This window comes from Lactuca virosa, chromosome 9 (assembly GCF_052849685.1).
Source record: "Lactuca virosa cultivar CGN04683 chromosome 9, Lactuca_virosa_CGN04683_v6, whole genome shotgun sequence".
Taxonomy (NCBI): Eukaryota; Viridiplantae; Streptophyta; class Magnoliopsida; order Asterales; family Asteraceae; genus Lactuca; species Lactuca virosa.
In genome coordinates this window covers 217,016,567-217,040,423 of record NC_136434.1, presented here as the reverse complement: position 1 = coordinate 217,040,423, position 23,857 = coordinate 217,016,567, and the positions used below count along the sequence as shown (strand labels likewise).

General features: G+C 39.6%; 2 protein-coding genes across 2 annotated transcripts; one reads left to right on the top strand and one right to left on the bottom strand.

Moving 5' to 3' along the window:
• Positions 1-691: 691 nt before the first annotated feature.
• Positions 692-2,397, top strand: LOC145137356 (uncharacterized). The gene is made up of 3 exons (XM_079071498.1): positions 692-1,244; positions 1,338-1,599; positions 1,821-2,397. The coding sequence occupies exons 1-3, from the start codon at positions 849-851 to the stop codon at positions 2,132-2,134; spliced, it is 972 nt and encodes a 323-aa protein (XP_078927624.1). The 5' UTR covers positions 692-848; the 3' UTR covers positions 2,135-2,397.
• Positions 2,398-2,677: 280 nt separating this feature from the next.
• On the bottom strand, positions 2,678-5,169 carry EXT-LIKE (hydroxyproline-rich glycoprotein family protein). Its single transcript, XM_079071497.1, has 6 exons — positions 4,991-5,169; positions 4,777-4,877; positions 4,433-4,542; positions 4,156-4,231; positions 3,884-4,015; positions 2,678-3,735 (listed from the first exon to the last, which is right to left on the bottom strand). Exons 1-6 carry the CDS (start codon positions 5,082-5,084, stop codon positions 2,944-2,946), a joined length of 1,305 nt encoding a protein of 434 aa, XP_078927623.1. The 5' UTR covers positions 5,085-5,169; the 3' UTR covers positions 2,678-2,943.
• Positions 5,170-23,857: the final 18,688 nt, after the last annotated feature.

The window sequence follows — 23,857 nt, the reverse complement described above, 5'->3', positions numbered from 1 at the left end:
ATGGACCATTTAGCCTCACCCTTTCAGCCTCCAAGCCTTTATGTCGTCCTCGAAGAACCCTAATCCCATAAGTGAGTGTTTTGAGCTTAAAGTGTGTTATTTGTATTCTTAAAGGAGAAGGAAGTGTATCAAGGAGTCTAGAGAGGAAAACAAGCTTGTAGATCTTGGATCATCATCTTCTTGGGAAGCTCCATAAGGTAAAAAAGTTGTTACCTTTATGCTTGGTTTGCTTAGATCTCATCTTGGTAGCTTTATGATGTTCTTTTGTCCCTAAATGTCCCATTGTTGTGCATGCTTGGTGTTGGGAGTTTTGGGCTGTCCTTTCAGGCCCTAAGAAGGGTTCCAAGCCATAAAAATGAGATCCCTTTAACTAGCTTGGCTTTATGTTTCTTATGGAAGTTCTTAATGGATTAAGATTATATATTAAGGATTTTTTGGACGTCTACAGTCATAAAGTTGGAGACTTTATGACTCTAAGGTGCATTTGGACAACGGATATGAAAATTGGGCTTATGAAAATTGGGATATGAAAAAAGGTGCATTCGCCATCTTATATATCATTTGAATTATTTTTTGCATTTCTTTTCCTTTTGTTCGCATTCGTCTGCACCGTCAATTACCCGCTAAAAGGTCTTCAGTTTCAAACCATAAACCCTCTCCATCCCCCCCCCCCCCCCCCCCCCCCCCTCTGCAGGGTTTTCTCTCAGCTCCCCTAATCTCTTTCAATCACGCCGGCTTCTTACCAAGAATCCCGGGTTTACCAGTCAATTTCACCTCGAAACTGCGGAAACACGAGTTTTAAGCGTTTTGGTTTGAGATCAGTGGGTGAGACAGCGGTGGACGAGTCTATGGATCAATCGGAGGTGCGACCCAATAGTTTAGGCGAGAAGAGACCGTTGGAGGATGGTGTCAAAAGCGATTTGTCTAACAAGAAGGCTAGATGTGGTGAGGTCCGACAGAGGGTTAATGTGAAGAAGGTGGCGGAGATAGTGCTTGTGTTGGCTACAATCGGGAAACTGAGAGCTGGTAGGAACCCTACGCCGGTGGAGATTAAGATGATGGCGGAGGCGATTGAGAAGTTGGCTGACGTTTGTAAAAAAATTGCGCCAAAATATGTTTTCCCTAAGGTCGCTTTTGGGACGATTATTGAAGATCTTGGTCTGAACGGATTGACGGAAACAAAATTAGGGATTCGTCCTCCAAAGTTGTCAATTTCTGAGAAATTACTACATACAAAACAAAAGGTGATGCTTTATTGTTTGCGAATTAATCAGTCATTACTGATTCTTTCGAATTTGTAGCTTATACTCTTTTCTTGTCATTGCATTCCGAATCAGATGGAAAAATATGAGGTGTTCCCATTACACTCTGCTACTTCACATGCTGTTGGAGCTTTTCCATCAAATAAAGCAGATCACCCACCCAATTCATCTTCAGGATTGCATCATCATTCAACAGTTCTTCAAGCTTCCCCAGTTTCAAATTCGACAACTTTACCATATCAATTGCCCACTTGCAGTCATCTTGGAAGGCATTCTACAGAGTCACCTATTCAAAGGGCTGGGAGACCACATCTCAGATCTGATGAAAATTTTAATTGTTAGTATAAACACTCAACACTATTAAAAATGATTATTACATTTTTCAGCAACATATGTTATTACAACTGATTATTTGATTCTGCTTACTCATTATCACATAATCACTTTCAAAATACACATCTAGATTCTAGACACCCTCAAAGAATACCAATCTTTAATACTACGTTTCTACTTTCTCTATTTTTAAGTTTTTTCATCCAAATTTTCCATCATTTGCAGATCATAGAGCACCAATTACCCACAAAGAAATTAGTAAATTTGTTGAGAAAATATTACAAGCACAGATAACAGAGCACCAGAAATGGACTCCTCCTTCAAGGGACTACATGAACAAGCCTTTAACTTGTCAAACTTGCAAAACTACAATTACCAAAGTGGATACAACACTCGTATGTGATGCGTGTGAAAAAGGGTACCACTTAAAATGTCTACACTATATCCCAAAATCATTTTCAAGAGACAAGTGGCAAGATTGGCATTGTGTAAAATGTTCATCAATCACCAATGGGAAAGGGAAAACCTTTACCCACTAAATATGGTCCTGTCATTAGAAACATAAACACACCAAAAATGTCTTCCATCATCACAAAAGATCAAGAGACAGAAGCTTCAATCAATGGGACAACATGAATGTAACCCAAAGGGTAATATTGAGAAAACAAGTGAAAATTGTAATGATGTTGAATGGGTGGGGAGCGTGCTAAATGAAGGTGACATGCTAGAATATATCAAATCTTGTTCTTTTTCTCTTCTTTTAAGCAGGTAGCCAGCCTGATATGGCTTATTTTATTTTGAAGTTATTAAGCCTGATGTCATGTATTGTTTTTTTTTTTTGTTTTTTTCTAGGTTATATAGGTGGTTGTGGTTTACAAGCTAATTTGAATTGTTCTTTTTGGAAATCTAGTGATTTCGATAAATGATAGCACAGGTTAATAGTCGAATGTAAATACAAATGTGATCTTTAATTTAAGGTGGTAAATAGTACATATCATATGAATCAGATTTTGCAATAAGCCAGACATTTGATATTTGAGTTTGTTGTTGTCTTATCAACTACTCTACTAAAGAGTTAAGAATTCGATTCAAAGTATGCATGGTTATAACATAGTAATCTTGTTATAACATACAAAAACATTCTCTTAGCAACACAATTTGCATACATCATAAACCCACATGGAGCAGGAAACAATGTTTTTTTAACAAAAAAAAAAATCAAATCTAAACTTTCTACAGCATAAACTTGTCAGGTAGAACCTCTTCACAAAAGCAAAACAAACCGAATAAAACCAAAAGGTTGAAATCCAAATTCCAAACAGATTCTGATTCATGAATCATGAATGAATCAAACAGTAGCATTTGGATTAGTAAGCAATTCAAGAGACTTTTTAAGGTAATCTACAGCAACAAAAACATCATCAAATGCCAATGCTCCAACAGCAAACCTTGCCGCCTTATGTGCCTCTGCAATTTTATCAGCCGGAGGCTGATAACTGCTGCTGTCATACTCATACGCCGCCGCCTGTCCACCAGAGCTCCCTGCACCTCCATGTACTGGAACACCCCCATTTCCACCACTCACTTTGTACTGACCACCTGTAGCTGTAGCTGCTGCTGATGCATCAGAGCCTCCCTGATAGTATGATGAGGGGTAATGACCTGGGGCTACTGCTGGAAGGGCAGTTTCGGAAAAACTAGGGTAAGATTGGAAATTTGGGAATGTGTATGAAGGGTCATGTTGGTAATTTTGATGTTGGGGTTCTTGTGGGAGGTGGTGATAGTTCTGATGAGAATAAGTTGGATTTGAATTATCTCCTCCTGTGTTCTGGGAATGGAAATTGTTGGACGGATAGTCGTCGGAAGAGTAGGTGGGCGGCGGCGGTGGGGCGGTGGAAGATGGTGGAGGGAAATTTGATGGTGGTTGGATGGTTGAAGATGGTGGAGGAAAGTTTGAGGGCGGTGGTGGTGGTGGTTGGGTGTTTGAAGGTGGCGGCGGCGGCATAGTGGAATGTGGCGGTGGTGGAGGGTCACGTGGCGGTGATGCGAAAGTATTTGTGAACTTTTGGGAATCACTTCTGTCGTATAATTGGGATGAAGGATGAGATTCTGGTGCATGTCTGGTGGTTGGTTCCAAGTCCTGCCAACAATTGATTTTTTTTTCAGTAAAACATATAATGAGGGTATTTTGGTCATTCAGTTAAGAAAATGTAACAATGGAATTAAATTCCGTCCATGGAATGGAATCTGAAATTCCAATTCCTTCGGATATTGTCAGAATGACTTACATATCCACTGCCTGATGCATCCGAGAGATCTTTTTCACCACCAGGGGGGCCAGGTATAGGCTTCCTTCCTTCTTTAATAGCTTTCCTTATATCTGCTGCTTTCCATGCTGCATACTTCTGTTTCTGCTCAAGCTATTTAATAAACCAATTATGAGTTTATGATACATCAACATTTATTTCCTTTTTTTTGTTGTCATTCTCAATCATCAAGAATAAGGAAGCACTAAAAATGGCAATGGTGATAAACCGATGATAATAGAAACTTGACTCACATCAGGTTGGACTTCACCAAACTGGTTAAGGATTTCAAAGAAAATGCTTGCAGCATAAAATGTCTTTGCTGTATTTCTGCAACAAGTTTACAAATAAGTATTAGTATTCTAATCAAAATCAACATTAATTGCAGCATTTGTTTGCATCTATGTGTTATCTTGAAGCCTTATTGAGCACAAAATCTCATATGTAGTGTGTATAATCTTTAGTTTCTAACAGCAAACTAGTGTTAACATTGATGTATCATAATTCATAAGAAGAAAAAAAAATTCATACAGATCAGCTCTCCCAGCTCTATCTTGTTTATCAGCCTTTGCGAAAACATTTGAAGCAAATCCTTCAAGGTGAAGATGATCATCAGGCCCCAACTGCAATGACTTCTTATCCTGTAAATAAAGAAGCAAACTAGATGAAGGACACAGAAGATTTTGATACTCAGAGAATATTACTTCAATGTCTCAAGAACAAATTCATCTTAAACTTAATACAGCGTACAAAGTACATACTGACTATGCAAAATTAAGTCATCAACAACGAACTATCGACTTGAGAGATCCCTAGAATCAAGTCTTAAACCGTTAACTTCGAAAGAAATACGCGTATTAAAGAAGAATTCAGACCTTTTCAAGTTGTTTCATGAGGGAAACGAGTAGGGAACTAGTGGTTTTGGTACGTTCACTAGAAGGGATCTTTAAACCCCGTTCCATCGCATATAATCGACCTGAAAATCAAAATTTTCCCCAATAAACCACAATTTAATTACTGAAATCGAGAAGGTTGAGAGAATATTAGGGTTTAGAGTAAAATTGTGAGATGATGAAGAAGAATCCATACAGTAGTAGGCGACGAGAGGTTCGTGCTTTTGCAATTCATCGGCTCTTTGAAGGTAAGGCAACAGTAGCTTCGCTGGTTCGTTCTCATTCGCCATTTTTACGTTCAACGATCTCAATGGGAAGCGGACGACAAGGGTTTTGATCGATGTTGGAGTTGCTTACTCTACGCAATAACAAGATTGATGACCTCGACGCGTATCGCAAATTCGAAGTAATTTACGGTTGTAGTCCCCAGACTTAGTGAAAACCTACATACTAAGTCCTAAATGTTTTTTTTTTGTTTTTTTGCAAGTTTTAGGGGCTATTTGATATAAGGTTGACTGGGTCCGGTCAGCAATTTTGGACTGACTCGGTCTGGTGAGCCTGTTTCTTAAACTCATAAAAGGGCTGACTCGGTCAGCTGTGACTGACACAACAACTTACCCGACCCATTGATTGTTAGTAACTGACTTAAAAAATTGACTTATATGCCCTAAAGGAAAAAAAGCGACCCACACAACTTTCTTCATTGCCGTGTTGTATGAACGAAATTTATTTGTATGTTTATGAACGATATTGGAGCCGGTTTTCAAAGAAACAGAGCTTTAACTAAGGAATAAAGGTTCAATCATGCTCATACACAACTTAGAAATGTTATAACGTGTTTATGGTGTATTGAAGGCGAAATTACCAATATTAAAACAAATGACTCCTTTTCCTTTTTCCAGGGCAAAGAGACATAGTCATTGTTTGTGTTGCGGTCCATAAATTTATAAGGAAATACAATATTCAAGATGACTTATTTACGAATTTTGAACATAACAATATGGTTACTCCCAAGGGCGGAGCTACATGGTGTCCCGAGGTGGCACGGGCAACCCCTCAAATTTTACTGTCAAATGCAAAATTTAATGTAAATTCATCAAAATCCATCACAAATTCATCACGAATCCGTTGGAAATTCGTCAAATTAAGTCCTAATAAGTGTAAATTTAATGTAAATATATCAATGTAACCCTTTTAATGACGGATTTTATGACGGAAATTGTCGGCGAAATGAGTTCTTTTATTAGTGCAATCCTTAAAAGAATTGTGCGCCCCTTGTACTTTTTTCTACGTCGGCCATTGGTTACTCCTGATATGCAAGGTGGAGGAAGTGAGAGCCAAAACATACAAGCCATATAATATGGATCAGAACTCGTTGACTATGTGACTACTTTGCGTGACCATATTGCTAATTAATTAATTTCAAATGGTTAACGTTAAATTTATATGCAAATTAGTATGTAATTTTTTGATTTTGTACGACAGTTTGTATTTGGATTTTGTATAACAATTTATATTTGGATTTTAAATGATGTATGTTTAATTTGGATTTTATGTGACAGTTCGTATTTTATAATTATGTTATCCAACACATGAGATAATATAAGGGTAATATAGTTATTTTCATCATTCAACACAATCAGTCAGAGAAATAATCAAACATCATAAACTTAGTCAGATGTGGACTTAATCAGAATTTCTAACCCAGTCAACAATTATTAAATGAACCCTTAGTCAAAATTGCAATTCAAATCTTCATCTTTCTTCGACTCTTTTTATGATCAAAATAACAAAAGTTAAACTAATGTATAAGAACACTATTAATTAAATAATTTTGGGCTCTATTAACTACTAAACAAAACTTTTTATTTGATTTGTTTTAAATAATTTAATTGAAAAATATTAGAAAACAATAAGGGATTTTCAATAAATTAACTCAACAAGAGTAGTTTAGTAATGTTGTTTGTTCGGTTAGTTAGAATATGTTATTACAATTTTATATGTTTGATTAGTGATTCACACGAGATGTATATAGATGGTAGAAGATGTAATTAGTTCAATTCAATGAAACGATTTCACCTCTGTCATTTTGTTATCTCAGTAATATGCATGGTATCAGAGCACAATGCTCAAATTCCGCTTTAGTTCTTGAAGATTCGTCCGTGTTTTTGAAGTCAATCTTTAATTCTATGATCAACGATCATCTTCAGTTCTTAATTTCTAGTTCATGAATTGTGTCAATTTCGTTTTCTCTTCCCGAATCGTTTTTTCCGTTGCTCAAATCAACAATTTCTAAATTTCGATTTTGCTCATCTGATTTGATGACGTCAACTGGTGGTAATTATGGATTTTATCTGACTTGTTATACAATATCTTTGATGGATGATCCTCTACATCCATATTATCTTCAACCTTCTGACAGTCCAGTTTGCATTCTAGTTTCACAACCATTAATCGGTGAGAATTATTCTTATCGGAGTCAAGTAATGTTGATTGTTTTGTCTGTTAAAAATAAAGTTGGTTTTATCGATGGTACGGGCCTATACTACCTTCAACATCTATCCTCTGTTTTCAGTAGTACGGGCCCATACTACCTTCCACATCTATCCGTACTTTCCTCAAGAACTGCCTTGAGTCCACCAAGTCCTTTTCACTACTACTGCTCTCTACACTAATCTCATCCTAGGCTTGCCCTAGGGTAACCACCGACCCACTCTCCGTCATCAACTACATAAGAAGTCCCTGTTATCTCCCCCTAACTAGCTTGTGAATACCATTACATATCACTAAGACTAGATAATTCTTCGAATGAGAGGTCCTACCCTACAACGGTTGGACTCAAACAAGAGCTGTGAAATAGAGCTGAACCTAACCTTCTGAAATTACTTAGTCCTCATAATATGTAATTTAACATATTCGTTTGCTAGTTAGTTAAAGATAACTAGAACTCCTAAAAGCACAAAGCAAACAACATTCAAGCATTAAGTAAACATAATCAAGCATATTCTACTCATGCTCTCATATCACTGACTAATCAGTACTAGCATGCAGTTCATAAAGCTCATACACATATAACAGGCACATAAGGCATCATTCCTAAATCCTTAGCCCTAATCTAGCATGTAGTTCTCATAATCGTATCATAACATAAACTTGTATGGGTAATTTGGGTGTACTTACTTGAGCTCGGCTGATTGCATGCACCACACCTTTTTTCTCTTTCCAAAAATCCTTTTTGTAAAAATGGTTTTTCTTTTAAAAATTTTATACCAAGTCCTCAGTATGAGTTCAGACACACCCGAGAGTGTGCCCAAATCCCTCAAACCAAGGCTTTGATACCAACTTGAAACATCCTAAAAATACGGTCCAAAAATTTCATTTTCAATTCAATAACAAAACCATAGTTAACAATCCATCACATAAAATCACAAGTCATGTATCTCAAATATCAAAAACATCTATCAAACATATCAAAGTAAAAGCATCCCAGGCTGAATAAATGGTGTGTGCACTGCAGTCATCCCGAGGTCTTCCCTTTGCTACCGGTAGTACCTGAAACCAAAACTAAAAACTGTAAGCACAAAGCTTAGTGAGTCTCCCCAAACTACCACATATCATACACATAATCGTGCTACTAGGAGATACGGGCCCCACCCCTTACTCAAGGAGATACGGGCCCCGCCCACACTCCGCTAACTAGGAGATACGGGCCCCGCCTACATTCCACTGACTACGAGATACGGGCCCCGCCTACACTCGGCTAACTACGAGATACCCCGCCCACACCCGACTAACTATGAGATACGGTCCCTGCCCACACTCAGCTACTAAACATACATACAAGTATCACACAGACAACAAGTATAGCCAAATCTATCAAACAGTCCTATATACATACTCAAATAATGATATGAGATACGGGCCCCGCCTACACTCAGCTAATAATGAGAAACAGGCCCCACCCACACTCTATGAGATACGGTCCCCGCCCACACTCCGCTGACTATGAGATACGGGCCTCGCCTACACTCACATTCCTAACAACACATACAGGTATCACACAGACAACAAGTATAGCAATCCAACAATCTGACTGATGTCTATACTCAGGTAATAGTGAGATACGGGCCCCGCCCACACTCAATGTTCCTATCAGGAACATATAAACTACACGGGCCGACATTGGTGCCTTCAACCCATTCAAACTAGGTGGAAACTCACCTCGCACTGCTGAAGTCCCGCGGATAATTTTCTGGCTGTTGACCGACAAATCCCCGAACTGTCAATCGTCAAAACAAAACCCAATTAACAATTTAGGTTTCAATGCATCACCATAAATACACACTTGGGGTAAAAGGACCATTTTACCCCTAACATAGCTTGGTCCAAGTCCAAGGCCCAACTCATACTCTAAAAGCCCAAAGATCAATTACTCAACCAAGGCCCAATATATGGCCCAATTTTCCAAATTGGGCCCAAACTTCTACATCGTCTTACCTTATGGCCCAACCATTTATTCTAGTCCAAACACTTGGCATTCCAATGGTCCAATATCTCATAATCATCAAGGCCCAAATACGGCCCATCTATGGCCCAATTTTCCAAATTGGGCCCAAGCCTTTCCAATAGGCCTTATCTTAAAGCCCAATCCAAATATTCTAGTCCATATATTTGTTCTTGGATGGCCCATCAATAGCCCAATCACCAAAGCCCAACTCAAGGCCCAACCAAAATTAGGGTTTCTAACATGAAATGACGATTAGGGTTAAGTGTGTCACACCCCCGAACCAGGACGGCGGAAACGTCCGGGGGCGGATGACGTCATTGTATAGTACCATAACAATTGAATATGAATGAAACATAACATTAAAAGTGACATACATTGAAAATACATACTTACATTGTTTACATATTGTACTTGTTCATCAGTTACACAAAAGTGACAAAAAGTAAAATTTCATAAGGTTGCACCACTTGACCTCATAGCAGAGCTGATTACCTGTTACTGGATCCCTGAGAATACAAGTCGTTTTGAAAAGCGTCAACTAAAAAGTTGGTGAGTTCATAAGCATTTTTGTATAAAAATGTTTTTTCACTTGTTTAGAATAGTTCTCGTAGTACTTTCAGAAAATATGATATTTTCTATAAAAATGATTTGTAAGTCTCATTCCAAAACTGTGAATATATGCATGCAGGTCCTTTGTTATCTTTTGTTTGTAAAAGTAAAGTGAACATTTCCAGAAAATCCAATATTTTCTTATGTAAGAAAGACTGTAGTCTTAAACCCTAAGACCGGAAGTGTAAGAGACTAAATACTTGAAAAATGATTTGCAGCTTTATAGTTTAATAAAACCGATGAAGTGTAAGCTTCCCGTAAACCAAAATCGTATTGTTATTCCCTATGTGAGTCACTATAACCATGCTTAATATGACTAATATTCTTGTCATGACGTTCTTCAGGCGTCGGTTTCGGTAAGATATTTGTCACCCTAGACTGGCCCGTCTAGCTGTAGCGAACTGCTTAGGTGTGGGGGTGTCAACTCCGTATAGATTTATACATAATTACCTCGCTCTCTCTCCAAGAGACTTTGGTTATAACTACAGGACTTACGGCGTACGCTAGTTAGGTACGGTGAAGGAAAGTCTCACAAGAGCCTTAACAGATTTACGTGAACTATGACTCCGTTTTACTCGCAAAATAAGATAATTATGCCTTTAAATAATTATGTGTCCTTTGGAAGTGTGGTTTGTGTTTTTCAAACTATACCGATTATATTTTATTATGTTGTTTGTCAAGACATTTTATTTGATCATGTATATAAATACATATAAGTTAACATGTTTAGATGTTTTAAAAGTATATATTTATCATAATAACTTACATCTAACACAAGTATAAGAGCTTTTAGTATGATAAAGACAATTTCTAGTTTTTGATTTTTCTGTCTCTGTTTTTAGAAAAATTATAGAAAAATCATCTTAATTCGAAATTCAGATCCGTAAACTCTGAGAGTTTGTAAATTGAGTCTACTTTGTTCATAATTTTTATTATAATTTTTAATGGTCTCAAACCAGTGTGAAAATGTTCATCTTCACAGACTGGTCCGAAATCATTTTTGAAATGATAGGCAGTTTTGTAAAAATCGCCAAAAATTGTAGAAAAATCGTATGAACGCGTGCGAGTAGTCCTTAGAAAGTTATAAATCTAAACTATTTGCATATTTAACAGTTTTGAAAAATATTAAGCTTAAGATGGTCAAAAACAGCCCGTAAATGGACCATAACTTTTCTGTTGAAAGCTGATGTTTAAGTTTAGGTTATACATGTTTGAACACAATACTCATTTTTGCTATTTTTTAGTGTATAAACCATATCCACAAGTATTCATGCAATATATATGTTAACAAACACATTTCTCATGATTTTTATGAAGATATATAAGATAAACTACATGTTCATGCAAATACCCAAAGGTTAAACACATAACACATTGGTCCATGCAATTATCCAACGGTTAAACGAAAACTTGACTTGTATTCCCCCCCCCCCCAAAAAAAAAGTATGAAAACTCGAAAAAAAAAGTGGGGTATGAAGCTTACCTTGAGGATTTTCGAGATGAAGAAGAAGAAGAAGGAGGAATTTTCGAGCCTAGCCTTGTGTTCTTGGTGAGATTCTCGAAATGGTGGTGTTTCTAAGAGCTTAACACACAACAAAATTAGTGTGTAAATGGAATGTTCTTAGCATAAACATGTAATAAAATACTTTGAGTTTAACATGGACTTACCAAGAAGCCTAGAATAGGTTTTTGATGATAATGAACTCGAGATTTTCGAGAGAAGAAGGATAAGAGTTTTCTTGAAGCTAAGTGAAGGAAAAATGAGGTTGTGAGGTGTATGGAGGGTGGGTCGGCCGATGCATAAAGAGAGGGGGAAGGAGAAGAGTTGAGCTTGGGCTTTGATGATGTGAAGTTTACATTGGTACATGGAGGATCATGGCCTTCATACATGGAAGATAATTATGAGGTGTCAATGCTTATTATCCATCCTTTTTCCTTTTCTCTTTTATCTTTTCTCTTTTTTTTTTGTTTTTGCTTAAGCCACCTGACCCAAGAGGGTTCTCGGCCCACAAGAGTGGGTTTCGATTTTGGCTTGGCCCAATAAAAGTTTTCGGCCCAAATAGGCCCAAAGGAAAGCTTTCGGCCCAATAAGGCCCAATGAAGGGTTTTTAGCCCAATGTAAAGCCCAATAGAAGTTTTCGGTCCATTAGGGCCCAAAGAGAGGTTTTCGGCCCAATAAGACCAAGTGAAGAAGTTATCGGCCCAATAGGGCCCAATTGTCACACCCCCAAACCAAGGATGGCGGAAACGTCCGGGGGTGGAGGACTTCATGTATAGTATCATAACAACAATTGTAATAGTAATTCAAGCAAACACAACCAACATATATATAATTGAAAAAGTTACATCATTGTATGAATTACATGTTTACGAATCAATTACAATATGTTGACAAAATATGAAATAGTAGACGCCTTAGCGTCCCATCCTCAAAAGCACTTGGTTACCTGTTTAATGATTTCCTGAGAATACAAGTTGTTTGAAAAAGTGTCAACACAAAGGTTGGTGAGTTCATAAGCTTTTGTTTGATATTATTAAAAGCCTTTCGTTTGTAAAAGTAGTATTTGTTTTAGAAATCCAATATTTTCCTTAAAATGTATATGTAGTCTTAAATTCAAAGACCGAAATGTATAAGTAACTTTTCTTACTTATAATAAATAATGTAAGTTTAAATCGACATAAACTCGTTTAATTTTAATGAAGTTCCCGTAAATTCCAATATTTATTAATACTTTGTGTGAGTTTATTATAACCATGCTATGACCAAGGTTGCCTAAAACGACGTTCTTCAGGCGTCGGAAATGTTATGATATTTGTCACCCCAGACCTATCGGTCTAACTGTTGCATGCAGTTTAGGTGTGGGTTTGTCAAACCCAATATAGATCTATACACAACTATCACGCTCTCCCTCAAGGAGACTCTGGTTACAATACAGGACTTAATGGTAGTTTGAAGTAAATGTCTCACAAAGTCATTAACGGAATTACGTGTTATGAAAACTTGGTACCGTATGGCCGTACCTTGCTTAATGAAAATATCCTTTGTATAAATGTACCCTTTTTAAATGTATGTGTTATGTAATGTATCATAAACTATACCTATTATAGTTTATCCACCAAGGGTAGTACGTAGTAATGTATGCAAACTATATTCAAAATAGTTTATTAAATGTTTGAATGTATCGGTTGTACTTTGATTATAATCACTTGTTATTCTTTATATTTTATATGTCCAAATCCATTTGTAAACTGATGTGTGTCTAAATATTAAGATGAAATGTCATATATTGAAATAACATATAATCACATAAAGATATACACCTTGCTCAACATGTTACAAGGTGAAATGAAGTTGACAGCAACTTTTCGTTGAATACAGTTTCTGTTACTGTTCTTAGAAAATTTATACAAAAATCATCAAAGCTCTAAATCCAAATCCGCAAATTCTGAGAGTTTGGAATATGAGTCTAGTTTGTTCGTAAATTTTATCATGATTTTTAGTGATCTCTAACAGAGGTGAAAATGTTCATAATCACAGACTGGTCCGGGTTTGCCTCTAAAATGACAGGCAGTTTTGTAAAAATCACCATAAATTGTAGACAAATCATATGAAGATGTGCAAGTAGCCATTTTAAAGCTAAGAGTTTGAACTACCTGCACCTGTAACAGTTTTGAAAACTAAAATATTTAAGTTGACCAAAACAGTCCGTGATCGAAGTTCATCTTTTCTGATGTAATCTGATAGAAAAAGTTTAATTGTGTTCTTGATGATTTTACTTGTATTCCCCCTTTAAAACTTAAGAAAAACATGTAAATGTAGGGGTATGAACTCACCCTATGTGGTTTCAGTAGATGAAAGTGAGAGAGAGGAAGTGTTCAACCCAAGGACACTAAGAAGATGTCTTGATGATTCGAGAATCTAACATCGAATAAGATGGAATTTGTGTAAGATATCAATGATTTGAGTAGAATGGAGTGTAATAATTATATGAATGATGAAGATAATTACTAATTGAAGAAAGAAATCCCTGAAGAAAGCCTTGAAGTTCTTGAAGTTGAGAGAAAAGATGAGAGAATTTTGGAGAGTGTCCTTTGGTTGCTAAGTGTAGAATGAAAGAACTTTATGGAGAATGAGGAGAGAGGATCAATCCTCCAACTCTTAGAACGTGGGAAGAGCTGGAGATTGGGTGTAAAGGTCCACTAAGGAGACAAGGGGTAGTGGGAAAGAGTGGCTGATCATAGAGTGAGGTGGTGGTGGTTTGCTTTTGCCATAAATTAAGGAAAAGCAAATATTCTCTCAATAATTAGTTCAACCACTAATTCTTTTAATATATTTTTATAAAACCCTGGAGATTTATATATTTTGGGGCCTTAGTTTATAAAATAAAGTTTTGGGTGAAAATCCCACGTTAAAATAATGAAAAACGGAGTTAAAACGAAGTCGTAGTCGAAAAACCGGTAAAAAGGGGCCGTCTGCGAGGCCTCTCGGATGGGGGCCGAGACTTCGGACCCTCGCATGCGAGGCTGCTGTCTGAGGGCTTCGGATTTGGTCTCCTGAGAGGCTTCAGCTTCGGTCCTGGTGAGAGGCTTCGGATCCGAGGCCTCGGATGAGAGGCTTCGGTCCTGAAGCTTCAGTTCCAGGTCCTTAAGGCTATTTTACCCGTTTTTACCCCGTTTCAAGCGATTTTTGACCCGGTTAAGGGTCGATATGACCCAAATGATTACAAAAAGTTAAAGTAACTTTTTGAGAGAGATTTGGGAGAGATTTCAATTAGAAAGAGATAGAGTGAAAACGATTTAGAGAGGTTTCGTTTGTGATTAATTTGAGTGTCCGGCTTCACAACGCAAGGTTCGTAAACCCCGTTAAACCGTGTTTTAGTGTCGTACACAATCCCGATGATTGTGCAATAGTGTTTTATCGCTTTGGTTCGTTGTTTAGCACTGTTAAGGCTAAGGGAAATCAAACACATGAACTTTCCAAATGATGATTTCTCATTAAAATAGCGAATTATATAGTGATTACATAACGTAAACCCTAACATAAAAGGGTTATTGGAGTTGACCGGTTTGACTTGTTGCCTTTGTTTGACTTTGACTTGACCGAAATTTGACGGTTGTCACATCATCCCCCCGTTAGAAGGAATTTCGTCCGGAAATTTTCATTTTGACTGGGATTTCAAGAGTTTGGGAAGAGATGTGGATACTTTTGTTTCATCTGATCCTCGCGTTCCCAGGTGAATTCGGGTCCTCGTTTAGCGTTCCAACGGACCTTCACGATGGGAATACGACTTTGTTTCGTTCGTTTGATTTCCCGATCCATGATTTCGACTGGTTCCTCCACGAAGTGGAGATTTTCGTTAACTTCGATTTCGTCGAGTGGTATTACGAGTGTCTCATCAGACAAACACTTCTTTAGGTTCGACACGTGAAATGTGGGATGTACTTTGTCGAGTTCCTGAGGTAATCGAAGTTTGTATGCTACTGGCCCAATCCTAGCAAGGATTTCGAATGACCCGATGTACCTTGGATTTAGTTTCCCGCGTTTGCCGAATCGTATCATTCCTTTCCAAGGGGAAACTTTTAGTAGTACACGATCACCCACCTGGAATTCCAAGGGTTTGCGTCGTTTGTCTACGTAACTCTTTTGTCGATCGCGAGACGCTTTCAGTCTTTCTCGAATTTGAACGATCTTTTCTGTGGTTTCCCTTATGATTTCAGGGCCAGTGAGGGTGCTATTAGAGACTTGCCCTCTAGCTAGCTGTGTATCCCCCACCTCAGCCCAACACAGGGGTGATCTGCACTTGCGACCGTAAAGAGCTTCGAATGGAGCGACTTTGATGCTAGTATGATAGCTGTTATTGTAAGAGAATTCGATAAGCGGTAGATGGGTATCCCATGCTTTACCGAAGTCTATCACACAAGCTCTTAACATGTCTTCCAACGTTTGAATGGTTCGTTCGCTCTGTCCGTCGGTTTGTGGGTGGTAGGCCGTACTCATGTCAAGCCTAGTTCCCAATGATTTTTGTAGAGACTGCCAAAACCGTGAGGTAAATCTACTATCTCTATCGGAGATAATGGATATCGGCACACCATAGAGTCGTACAATCTCTTTGATGTACGTTCTAGTCAGCTTCTCCATCTTGTCGGTTTCTTTTATCGGTAGGAAGTGTGCTGATTTGGTCAATCTGTCTACGATTACCCATATGGTGTCAAGCCCGCCCGATGTCTTAGGCAGCTTGGTTATGAAGTCCATGGTTATTCGTTCCCACTTCCACTCAGGTATATCCGGCTGTTGTAATAGCCCGGATGGTTTTTGGTATTCGATTTTGACCTTGGTGCAAGTCAGACACTTGCTCACATAGGTAGCAATCTCAGCTTTCATGTTCGGCCACCAGTATAATTTCTTGAGGTCCAGATACATCTTATCCGACCCGGGATGGATGGAGTATCGAGTCTTGTGTGCTTCATTCATGACGACGTCTCGGAGTCCACCGAACTTCGGTGTCCAAATCCGGTTCATGATATAACGTGCTCCATCATCCTTGACTTCTAAGTTTTTATCCATTCCCCTTAATGTCTCTCCTGCCACCTTTTCTGGTTTCAAAGCTTCCACTTGAGCTTCCTTGATTTGTATGGTCAGGTGGGAATGGATTGTCATTGTTAAGGATTTTACTCGGCGGCCCGAGTACTCCTTCCTGCTTAGAGCATCGGCCACTACATTGGCCTTGCCCGGATGATAACGAATTTCGCACTCGTAGTCATTCAGCAACTCTACCCATCTCCTCTGTCGCATGTTGTGCTCTTTCTGATTGAGGATATGCTGAAGACTTTTGTGATCAGTGAAGATAGTGCATTTCGTGCCGTAGAGGTAGTGTCTCCAGATCTTCAAAGCGAATACTACTGCTCCTAATTTCAGGTCGTGCGTAGTATAATTAACCTCGTGCGTCTTAAGCTGTCTTGATGCATACGCGATAACCTTCCCTCTCTGCATGAGCACACATCCGAGGCCTTGATTCGAAGCATCACAGTACACTACGAAGTCTTCGGTTCCCTCTGGGAGAGACAAGATCGGTGCGTTGCATAGGGCTTGTTTTAACGTTTGGAAAGCAGTTTCTTGTTTATTTTCCCACTTGAATATCACACCTTTCTGCGTCAAGGTGGTGAGTGGTTTCGCAATCTTGGAGAAGTTTTGTATAAATCTTCGGTAGTAGCCAGCAAGCCCAAGGAATTGTCGAATTTCGGTTGGCGTCTTGGGTGCTGACCAATTCTCGATTGCCTTGATCTTGGAGGGATCCACATGTATGCCTTTCTCACTTACCACATGGCCAACGAAATCCACTTCTCTAATCCAGAATTTACACTTAGAGAACTTAGCATAAAGCTTCTCCGCTCTTAGTGTCTCTAGCACTTGGCGTAGATGTAGGCGATGCTCTTCTTCGCTTCGCGAGTAGATCAAGATATCGTCGATGAATACGATTACAAACTTGTCTAGGTAGGGTCGACACACTCTATTCATTAGGTCCATGAATACCGCAGGTGCGTTTGTTAAACCGAAGGACATCACCACAAACTCGTAGTGCCCATAGCGAGTTCTGAATGCAGTTTTGGGAATATCTTCTTCTTGAACTCGTAGCTGATGGTAACCTGACCTTAGGTCGATCTTTGAGAAGAAATTTGCTCCTTGGAGTTGTTCGAAAAGGTCGTCGATTCGGGGTAGAGGATATCGGTTCTTGATGGTGAGTTTGTTTAGTTCCCGATAGTCGATGCACATGCGAAAGGATCCGTCCTTCTTCTTTACAAAAAGGACTGGTGCTCCCCAAGGTGAGAAGCTTGGTCTGATGAACCCTTTGCTCAAAAGCTCGTTCAACTGACTGGACAACTCTTGCATTTCTGTTGGTGCGAGGCGGTATGGAGCTCTGGCTACGGGGGTAGCTCCGGGTATTAAGTCAATTCTGAAATCGACTTGTCGTGCGAGTGGTACACCAGGAAGATCTTCTGGGAACACATCCGGGAAGTTACACACTTCGGGGATGTCTTTGATGTCTTTCACGTCTTGTTTCTTGTCTACTACGTGGGCCAAGAAGGCGTGGTACTCCTTCCGGAGATACTTTTGGGCTTTGATGCATGAGATGATTTGTAAATTCGCACTAGGTTTGTCACCATAGATGAGAAGGGTTTCGTCATTTGGTAGATTGAGGCGAACGGCCCTTTCGTAACATAGAATGTCGGCACGGTGAGGAACTAACCAATCCATCCCGATGATTACGTCGAAGCTTTTTATGGTGACCGGCATCAGGTCAATTTTAAATGTATGGTTGTCTAGAGTGAGGGTACACTCTGAGTATATATCGCTAGTGCGTTCTACTTTCCCATTTGCCATTTCTACTACATAAGTATCCTTTAGTGATTGGGGATTTTGTTCAAGTAATTGTTTATATTGGTGGCTCACGAAACTCCTCTCCGCTCCACTATCGAATAGTACGCATGCATAAGAGTTATTGAGGAGAAACGTACCGGTAACCACCGCGGGATCCTCAACTGCTTCCCCATGTCCTATTGCCAGGATTCTTCCTACTCCACCAGCATTAGGGGCTTGTGCTTTGGGGCAGTTTCTTTTGAAGTGACCTGCGTCTCCACAGTTGTAGCAGGTTCGGGTTGCCCCCGTACTGGCGACTTGGTTGATTGGTCGAGCCGGCGCTTTACAGAAACGAGCAGTGTGCCCCTTCCTGTCGCAGTTGATACAGTGCATCTCCCTACAAGCACCATTGTGGTGAAAGTTGCACTTGTTGCACTTGGGTAGGGTTCCAGCATATGGCTTCGGTGGTGCAGTAGTGGCAGCATTAGTGGCAGCATGGACAGCAACAGTTTGTTGCTTCTTAGCGGGGTCCTGTGCTGGTTGGCTCTTCTTTTGGTTCCAGAACTTCCTTTTGTTGTTTCCCCCTTTTGATTGATCAGTGGTGGTGGTTGTAGTATTATGACCGGCTCGGTGGTCAACAAGTTGTTGTGCCAGCTCTCTGGCACTGTCAAAAGTAGTTGGCCTTGAAGCCAGGACACTACTTTGCACTTGGGGAGACAGTCCCCAAAGGTATCGCTCCACCTTTTTCTCCTCCGGAGTAACCATTGTTGGGCAGAGGAGAGCCAATTCATTGAATCGGGTGGTGTAGGTTTCAAGGTCGGAGCCCGTCATCCTGAGGTTCCAAAGTTCTTGTTCCAGCTTTTGAATCTCACCTCTCGGGCAGTACTCCTTCATCATCAACGTTTTTAGTTCTGCCCAGGTTATGGAGCTAGCCACTTCGAGAGTAAGTGAATTAATCCGGCAGTTCCACCAAGTAAGGGCCCGGCCGGTGAAAGTGAAGGCTGCGAACTTAACTTTGCTCGCTTCGGGGCAAGAGCACACCTGAAAGACTACTTCGGTCTTTTCAAACCATTGCATTAAAGTGATGACTCCCCCGCTCCCATTGAAGTTGTCGGGTTTGCCATTGGTGAAGTCTTTGTAGGTGCACTCTCTTGTACGCACCCATCTGTCACCCTGGTTAGTGGGTGTAACACCTGGTCCAGATCCATCATTTCCATTAGAGACAATTTGGGACACAGCTGCCGCTACTGCTGCTGCTATTGCAGCTTGGAGTATTGATGGATCAAATTGTGGAAGTGGCGGCAGAGGTGTTGGTGATGGTGGTGGAGGTGTCGGTGATGGTGATGGTGGTGGAGGTGTCGGTGATGGTGATGGTGGTGGAGGTGTTGGTAGTGGTGGTGGAAGTGTCGGTGATGGTGGTGGAGGTGTTGGTAGTGGTGGTGGAAGTGTCAGTGATGGTGGTGGAGGTGTTAGTAGTGGTGGTGGAGTATTGTTGGATCAAATTGTGGAAGTGGGGGCAGAGGTGTTGGTGATGGTGGTGGAGGTGTCGGTGATGGTGATGGTGGTGGAGGTGTCGGTGATGGTGATGGTGGTGGAGGTGTCGGTGATGGTGATGGTGGTGGAGGTGTTGGTAGTGGTGGTGGAAGTGTCGGTGATGGTGGTGGAGGTGTTGGTAGTGGTGGTGGAAGTGTCGGTGATGGTGGTGGAGGTGTTAGTAGTGGTGGTGGAGGTGGTGCTGCACTGCTAGATGGTCTAGTCTCCTTCCTTGGCGACATGGTTCTGTCATAAGTTGTAAACCAATGTACTTTTAGTACAAGTATATTTATAGGAAGAGAAATCTTTTATACATAAAGTATATTATTACGTTGTTTTCCGATATGTTTACGATACATACGATTTTATACTTTTAATTGACCCAATACATTGGGCTATGAAGTAAAATGAAAGTCTAAAATATTTTATTTGAGTTTCCTTGTTTCCAAGTATATGACCATTTGTAAGAGTTTCCCATATGCTAATTTAGTCGGGACATAATTAATATATTTATTATAGTAACACAAAATACTCCTATAGTATTTGTAAATATTTAGTTTTGAGTTCTTAAAGTATCCTTTGTAGTGTGATATTAGGTTGTTAGATTTGTTGCCCATCCTGACCATCCCCCGGTATATGCAAGTCAATTCTCGGACTGATATAGTTGATCACGCTATATCCTTCCCAGAATTAATCCACATATACTAAGGCATACTCAAAATGTTCAACTCTTCTTCTTTTGCTTTATGTTTTCTCTAGTCATGATATCATGCGAGCATGTAATGTATGTATGTATACTTTAATCAAGAAAATCATTTATTTTCTAAAAGTATATTTATTTGAAAAATGCACAATTCAGAGACTATTAGTCCCAATTGTGTTTATAGTTTGTATATCTTATGTGGTTTGATAGACTTAATTCACTATAAACTGTGCTCTGATACCAATCTGTCACACCCCCAAACCAAGGATGGCGGAAACGTCCGGGGGTGGAGGACTTCATGTATAGTATCATAACAACAATTGTAATAGTAATTCAAGCAAACACAACCAACATATATATAATTGAAAAAGTTACATCATTGTATGAATTACATGTTTACGAATCAATTACAATATGTTGACAAAATATGAAATAGTAGACGCCTTAGCGTCCCATCCTCAAAAGCACTTGGTTACCTGTTTAATGATTTCCTGAGAATACAAGTTGTTTGAAAAAGTGTCAACACAAAGGTTGGTGAGTTCATAAGCTTTTGTTTGATATTATTAAAAGCCTTTCGTTTGTAAAAGTAGTATTTGTTTTAGAAAATCCAATATTTTCCTTAAAATGTATATGTAGTCTTAAATTCAAAGACCGAAATGTATAAGTAACTTTTCTTACTTATAATAAATAATGTAAGTTTAAATCGACATAAACTCGTTTAATTTTAATGAAGTTCCCGTAAATTCCAATATTTATTAATACTTTGTGTGAGTTTATTATAACCATGCTATGACCAAGGTTGCCTAAAACGACGTTCTTCGGGCGTCGGAAATGTTATGACATTTGTCACCCCAGACCTATCGGTCTAACTGTTGCATGCAGTTTAGGTGTGGGTTTGTCAAACCCAATATAGATCTATACACAACTATCACGCTCTCCCTCAAGGAGACTCTGGTTACAATACAGGACTTAATGGTAGTTTGAAGTAAATGTCTCACAAAGTCATTAACGGAATTACGTGTTATGAAAACTTGGTACCGTATGGCCGTACCTTGCTTAATGAAAATATCCTTTGTATAAATGTACCCTTTTTAAATGTATGTGTTATGTAATGTATCATAAACTATACCTATTATAGTTTATCCACCAAGGGTAGTACGTAGTAATGTATGCAAACTATATTCAAAATAGTTTATGGAGAATGAGGAGAGAGGATCAATCCTCCAGCTCTTAGAACGTGGGAAGAGCTGGAGATTGGGTGTAAAGGTCCACTAAGGAGACAAGGGGTAGTGGGAAAGAGTGGCTGATCATAGAGTGAGGTGGTGGTGGTTTGCTTTTGCCATAAATTAAGGAAAAGCAAATATTCCCTCAATAATTAGTTCAACCACTAATTCTTTTAATATATTTTTATAAAACCCTGGAGATTTATATATTTTGGGGCATTAGTTTATAAAATAAAGTTTTGGGTGAAAATCCCACGTTAAAATAATGAAAAACGGAGTTAAAACGAAGTCGTAGTCGAAAAACCGGTAAAAAGGGGCCGTCTGCGAGGCCTCTCGGATGGGGGCCGAGACTTCGGACCCTCGCATGCGAGGCTGCTGTCTGAGGGCTTCGGATTCGGTCTCCTGAGAGGCTTCAGCTTCGGTCCTGATGAGAGGCTTCGGATCCGAGGCCTCGGATGAGAGGCTTCGGTCCTGAAGCTTCAGTTTCAGGTCCTTAAGGCTATTTTACCCGTTTTTACCCCGTTTCAAGCGATTTTTGACCCGGTTAAGGGTCGATATGACCCAAATGATTACAAAAAGTTAAAGTAACTTTTTGAGAGAGATTTGGGAGAGATTTCAATTAGAAAGAGATAGAGTGAAAACGATTTAGAGAGGTTTCGTTTGTGATTAATTTGAGTGTCCGGCTTCACAACGCAAGGTTCGTAAACCCCGTTAAACCGTGTTTTAGTGTCGTACACAATCCCGATGATTGTGCAATAGTGTTTTATCGCTTTGGTTCGTTGTTTAGCACTGTTAAGGCTAAGGAAAATCAAACACATGAACTTTCCAAATGATGATTTCTCATTAAAATAGCGAATTATATAGTGATTACATAACGTAAACCCTAACATAAAAGGGTTATTGGAGTTGACCGGTTTGACTTGTTGCCTTTGTTTGACTTTGACTTGACCGAAATTTGATGGTTGTCACACCAATGAAGAAGTCTTGGTCCAATAAGGGTTTTGGGCCGAGAATTCTTGGGCTAAGGCCCAGAATTGATTGGACTTGGCTTATTGGATCGAGTTTTGGACTTGCATGAGGTTGTTTCGGCTTGAATCACAATGTAATTGTAGTTTGAATTTCACTAAATGGGATGTTGCAAGGTTACATGGAGGAAATTGTCTTTTACAAGGACCAAAATCTTAACCCTAATTTGCTAGTTGTGACATCATCCCCCCGTTAGAGGGAATTTCGTCCCGAAATCTGCTCTAGAGTAGCCTTCAAGAACTAGGGAAGAGATGGAGGTACTTGTGCAACATTTGGTCTTTGCGTTCCCCGATAAACTCTGGCCCTCACTTGGCACTCCATCGGACCGTCACGGTGGGAATGCGACTTTTCTTCGATCGCTTCACTTCTCTGTCCATTATTTCTGCAAGTTCCTTGACCCAGTGATGGTGTTCATCTACTTCAATCAAATCAAACGGGACAACGAGAGCTTCGTCGGGTAGGTATTTCTGCATGAATGACAGGGTGTACATTGCTGATTTTAGGCGGTAGCTGAAGTCTATAAGCCACTGGACCAATCCTAGCAAGGATTTCAATGGTCCGATGTATCTCGAGTTCAATTTCCTACGCTTTCCCAAAGCGTATTATCTCTTTCCAAGTGGGGACTTTTAGCAGTGAATGGTCACTGACTTAGGATTCCAAGGGCTTTTGTTGCTTACTTGCATGGCTCTTTTATTAGTTTCTATATGCCTCTAGTCGTGCTCGAATTTGAGTGATCTCTTTAGTTGTCTCTTTGGTGGTTTCGGGCTGGTGACAGTGTCGTCGGGTACTGTCCCTTTGGCTAGCTGGGTGTTGGTCATCTCAGCCCAACACAGAGGTAGTCTGCATTTGCGTCCTATATGGGGAGGTGGATGGATGGCCATGGCTAATGAGGATTGTGTACTTGACGAGTTGACGCCCAAAAAGTAGTGTCTCTAAACCTTAAGGCAAACCCTATTGTCACCAAAATTAAGGTTGTGTGTGGTGTAGTTGGCCTTACAATTCTTAGGTTGTCTTGGGAGTTTCCTACTACGGGATTCTGAGCTAATGAAATGTCGACCTTTGCTTGTTTCTTAAAGTTGGTCGAATAAGTCTTCGATTCGGGATAG

What these genes read in the sequence shown, in the direction of transcription:
- LOC145137356 (XM_079071498.1), top strand. Translation starts at nt 849, where the DNA reads ATGGATCAATCGGAGGTGCGACCCAATAGTTTAGGCGAGAAGAGACCG. An exon ending in TACTACATACAAAACAAAAG is followed by an intron (nt 1,245 to 1,337) that starts GTGATGCTTTAT and finishes ATTCCGAATCAG; the next exon opens with ATGGAAAAATATGAGGTGTT. An exon ending in ATCTGATGAAAATTTTAATT is followed by an intron (nt 1,600 to 1,820) that starts GTTAGTATAAAC and finishes CATCATTTGCAG; the next exon opens with ATCATAGAGCACCAATTACC.
- EXT-LIKE (XM_079071497.1), bottom strand. Translation starts at nt 5,084, where the DNA reads ATGGCGAATGAGAACGAACCAGCGAAGCTACTGTTGCCTTACCTTCAA. An exon ending in AGAGCTGGGAGAGCTGATCT is followed by an intron (nt 4,232 to 4,432) that starts GTATGAATTTTT and finishes AACTTGTTGCAG; the next exon opens with AAATACAGCAAAGACATTTT. An exon ending in ATGCATCAGGCAGTGGATAT is followed by an intron (nt 3,736 to 3,883) that starts GTAAGTCATTCT and finishes AATTGTTGGCAG; the next exon opens with GACTTGGAACCAACCACCAG.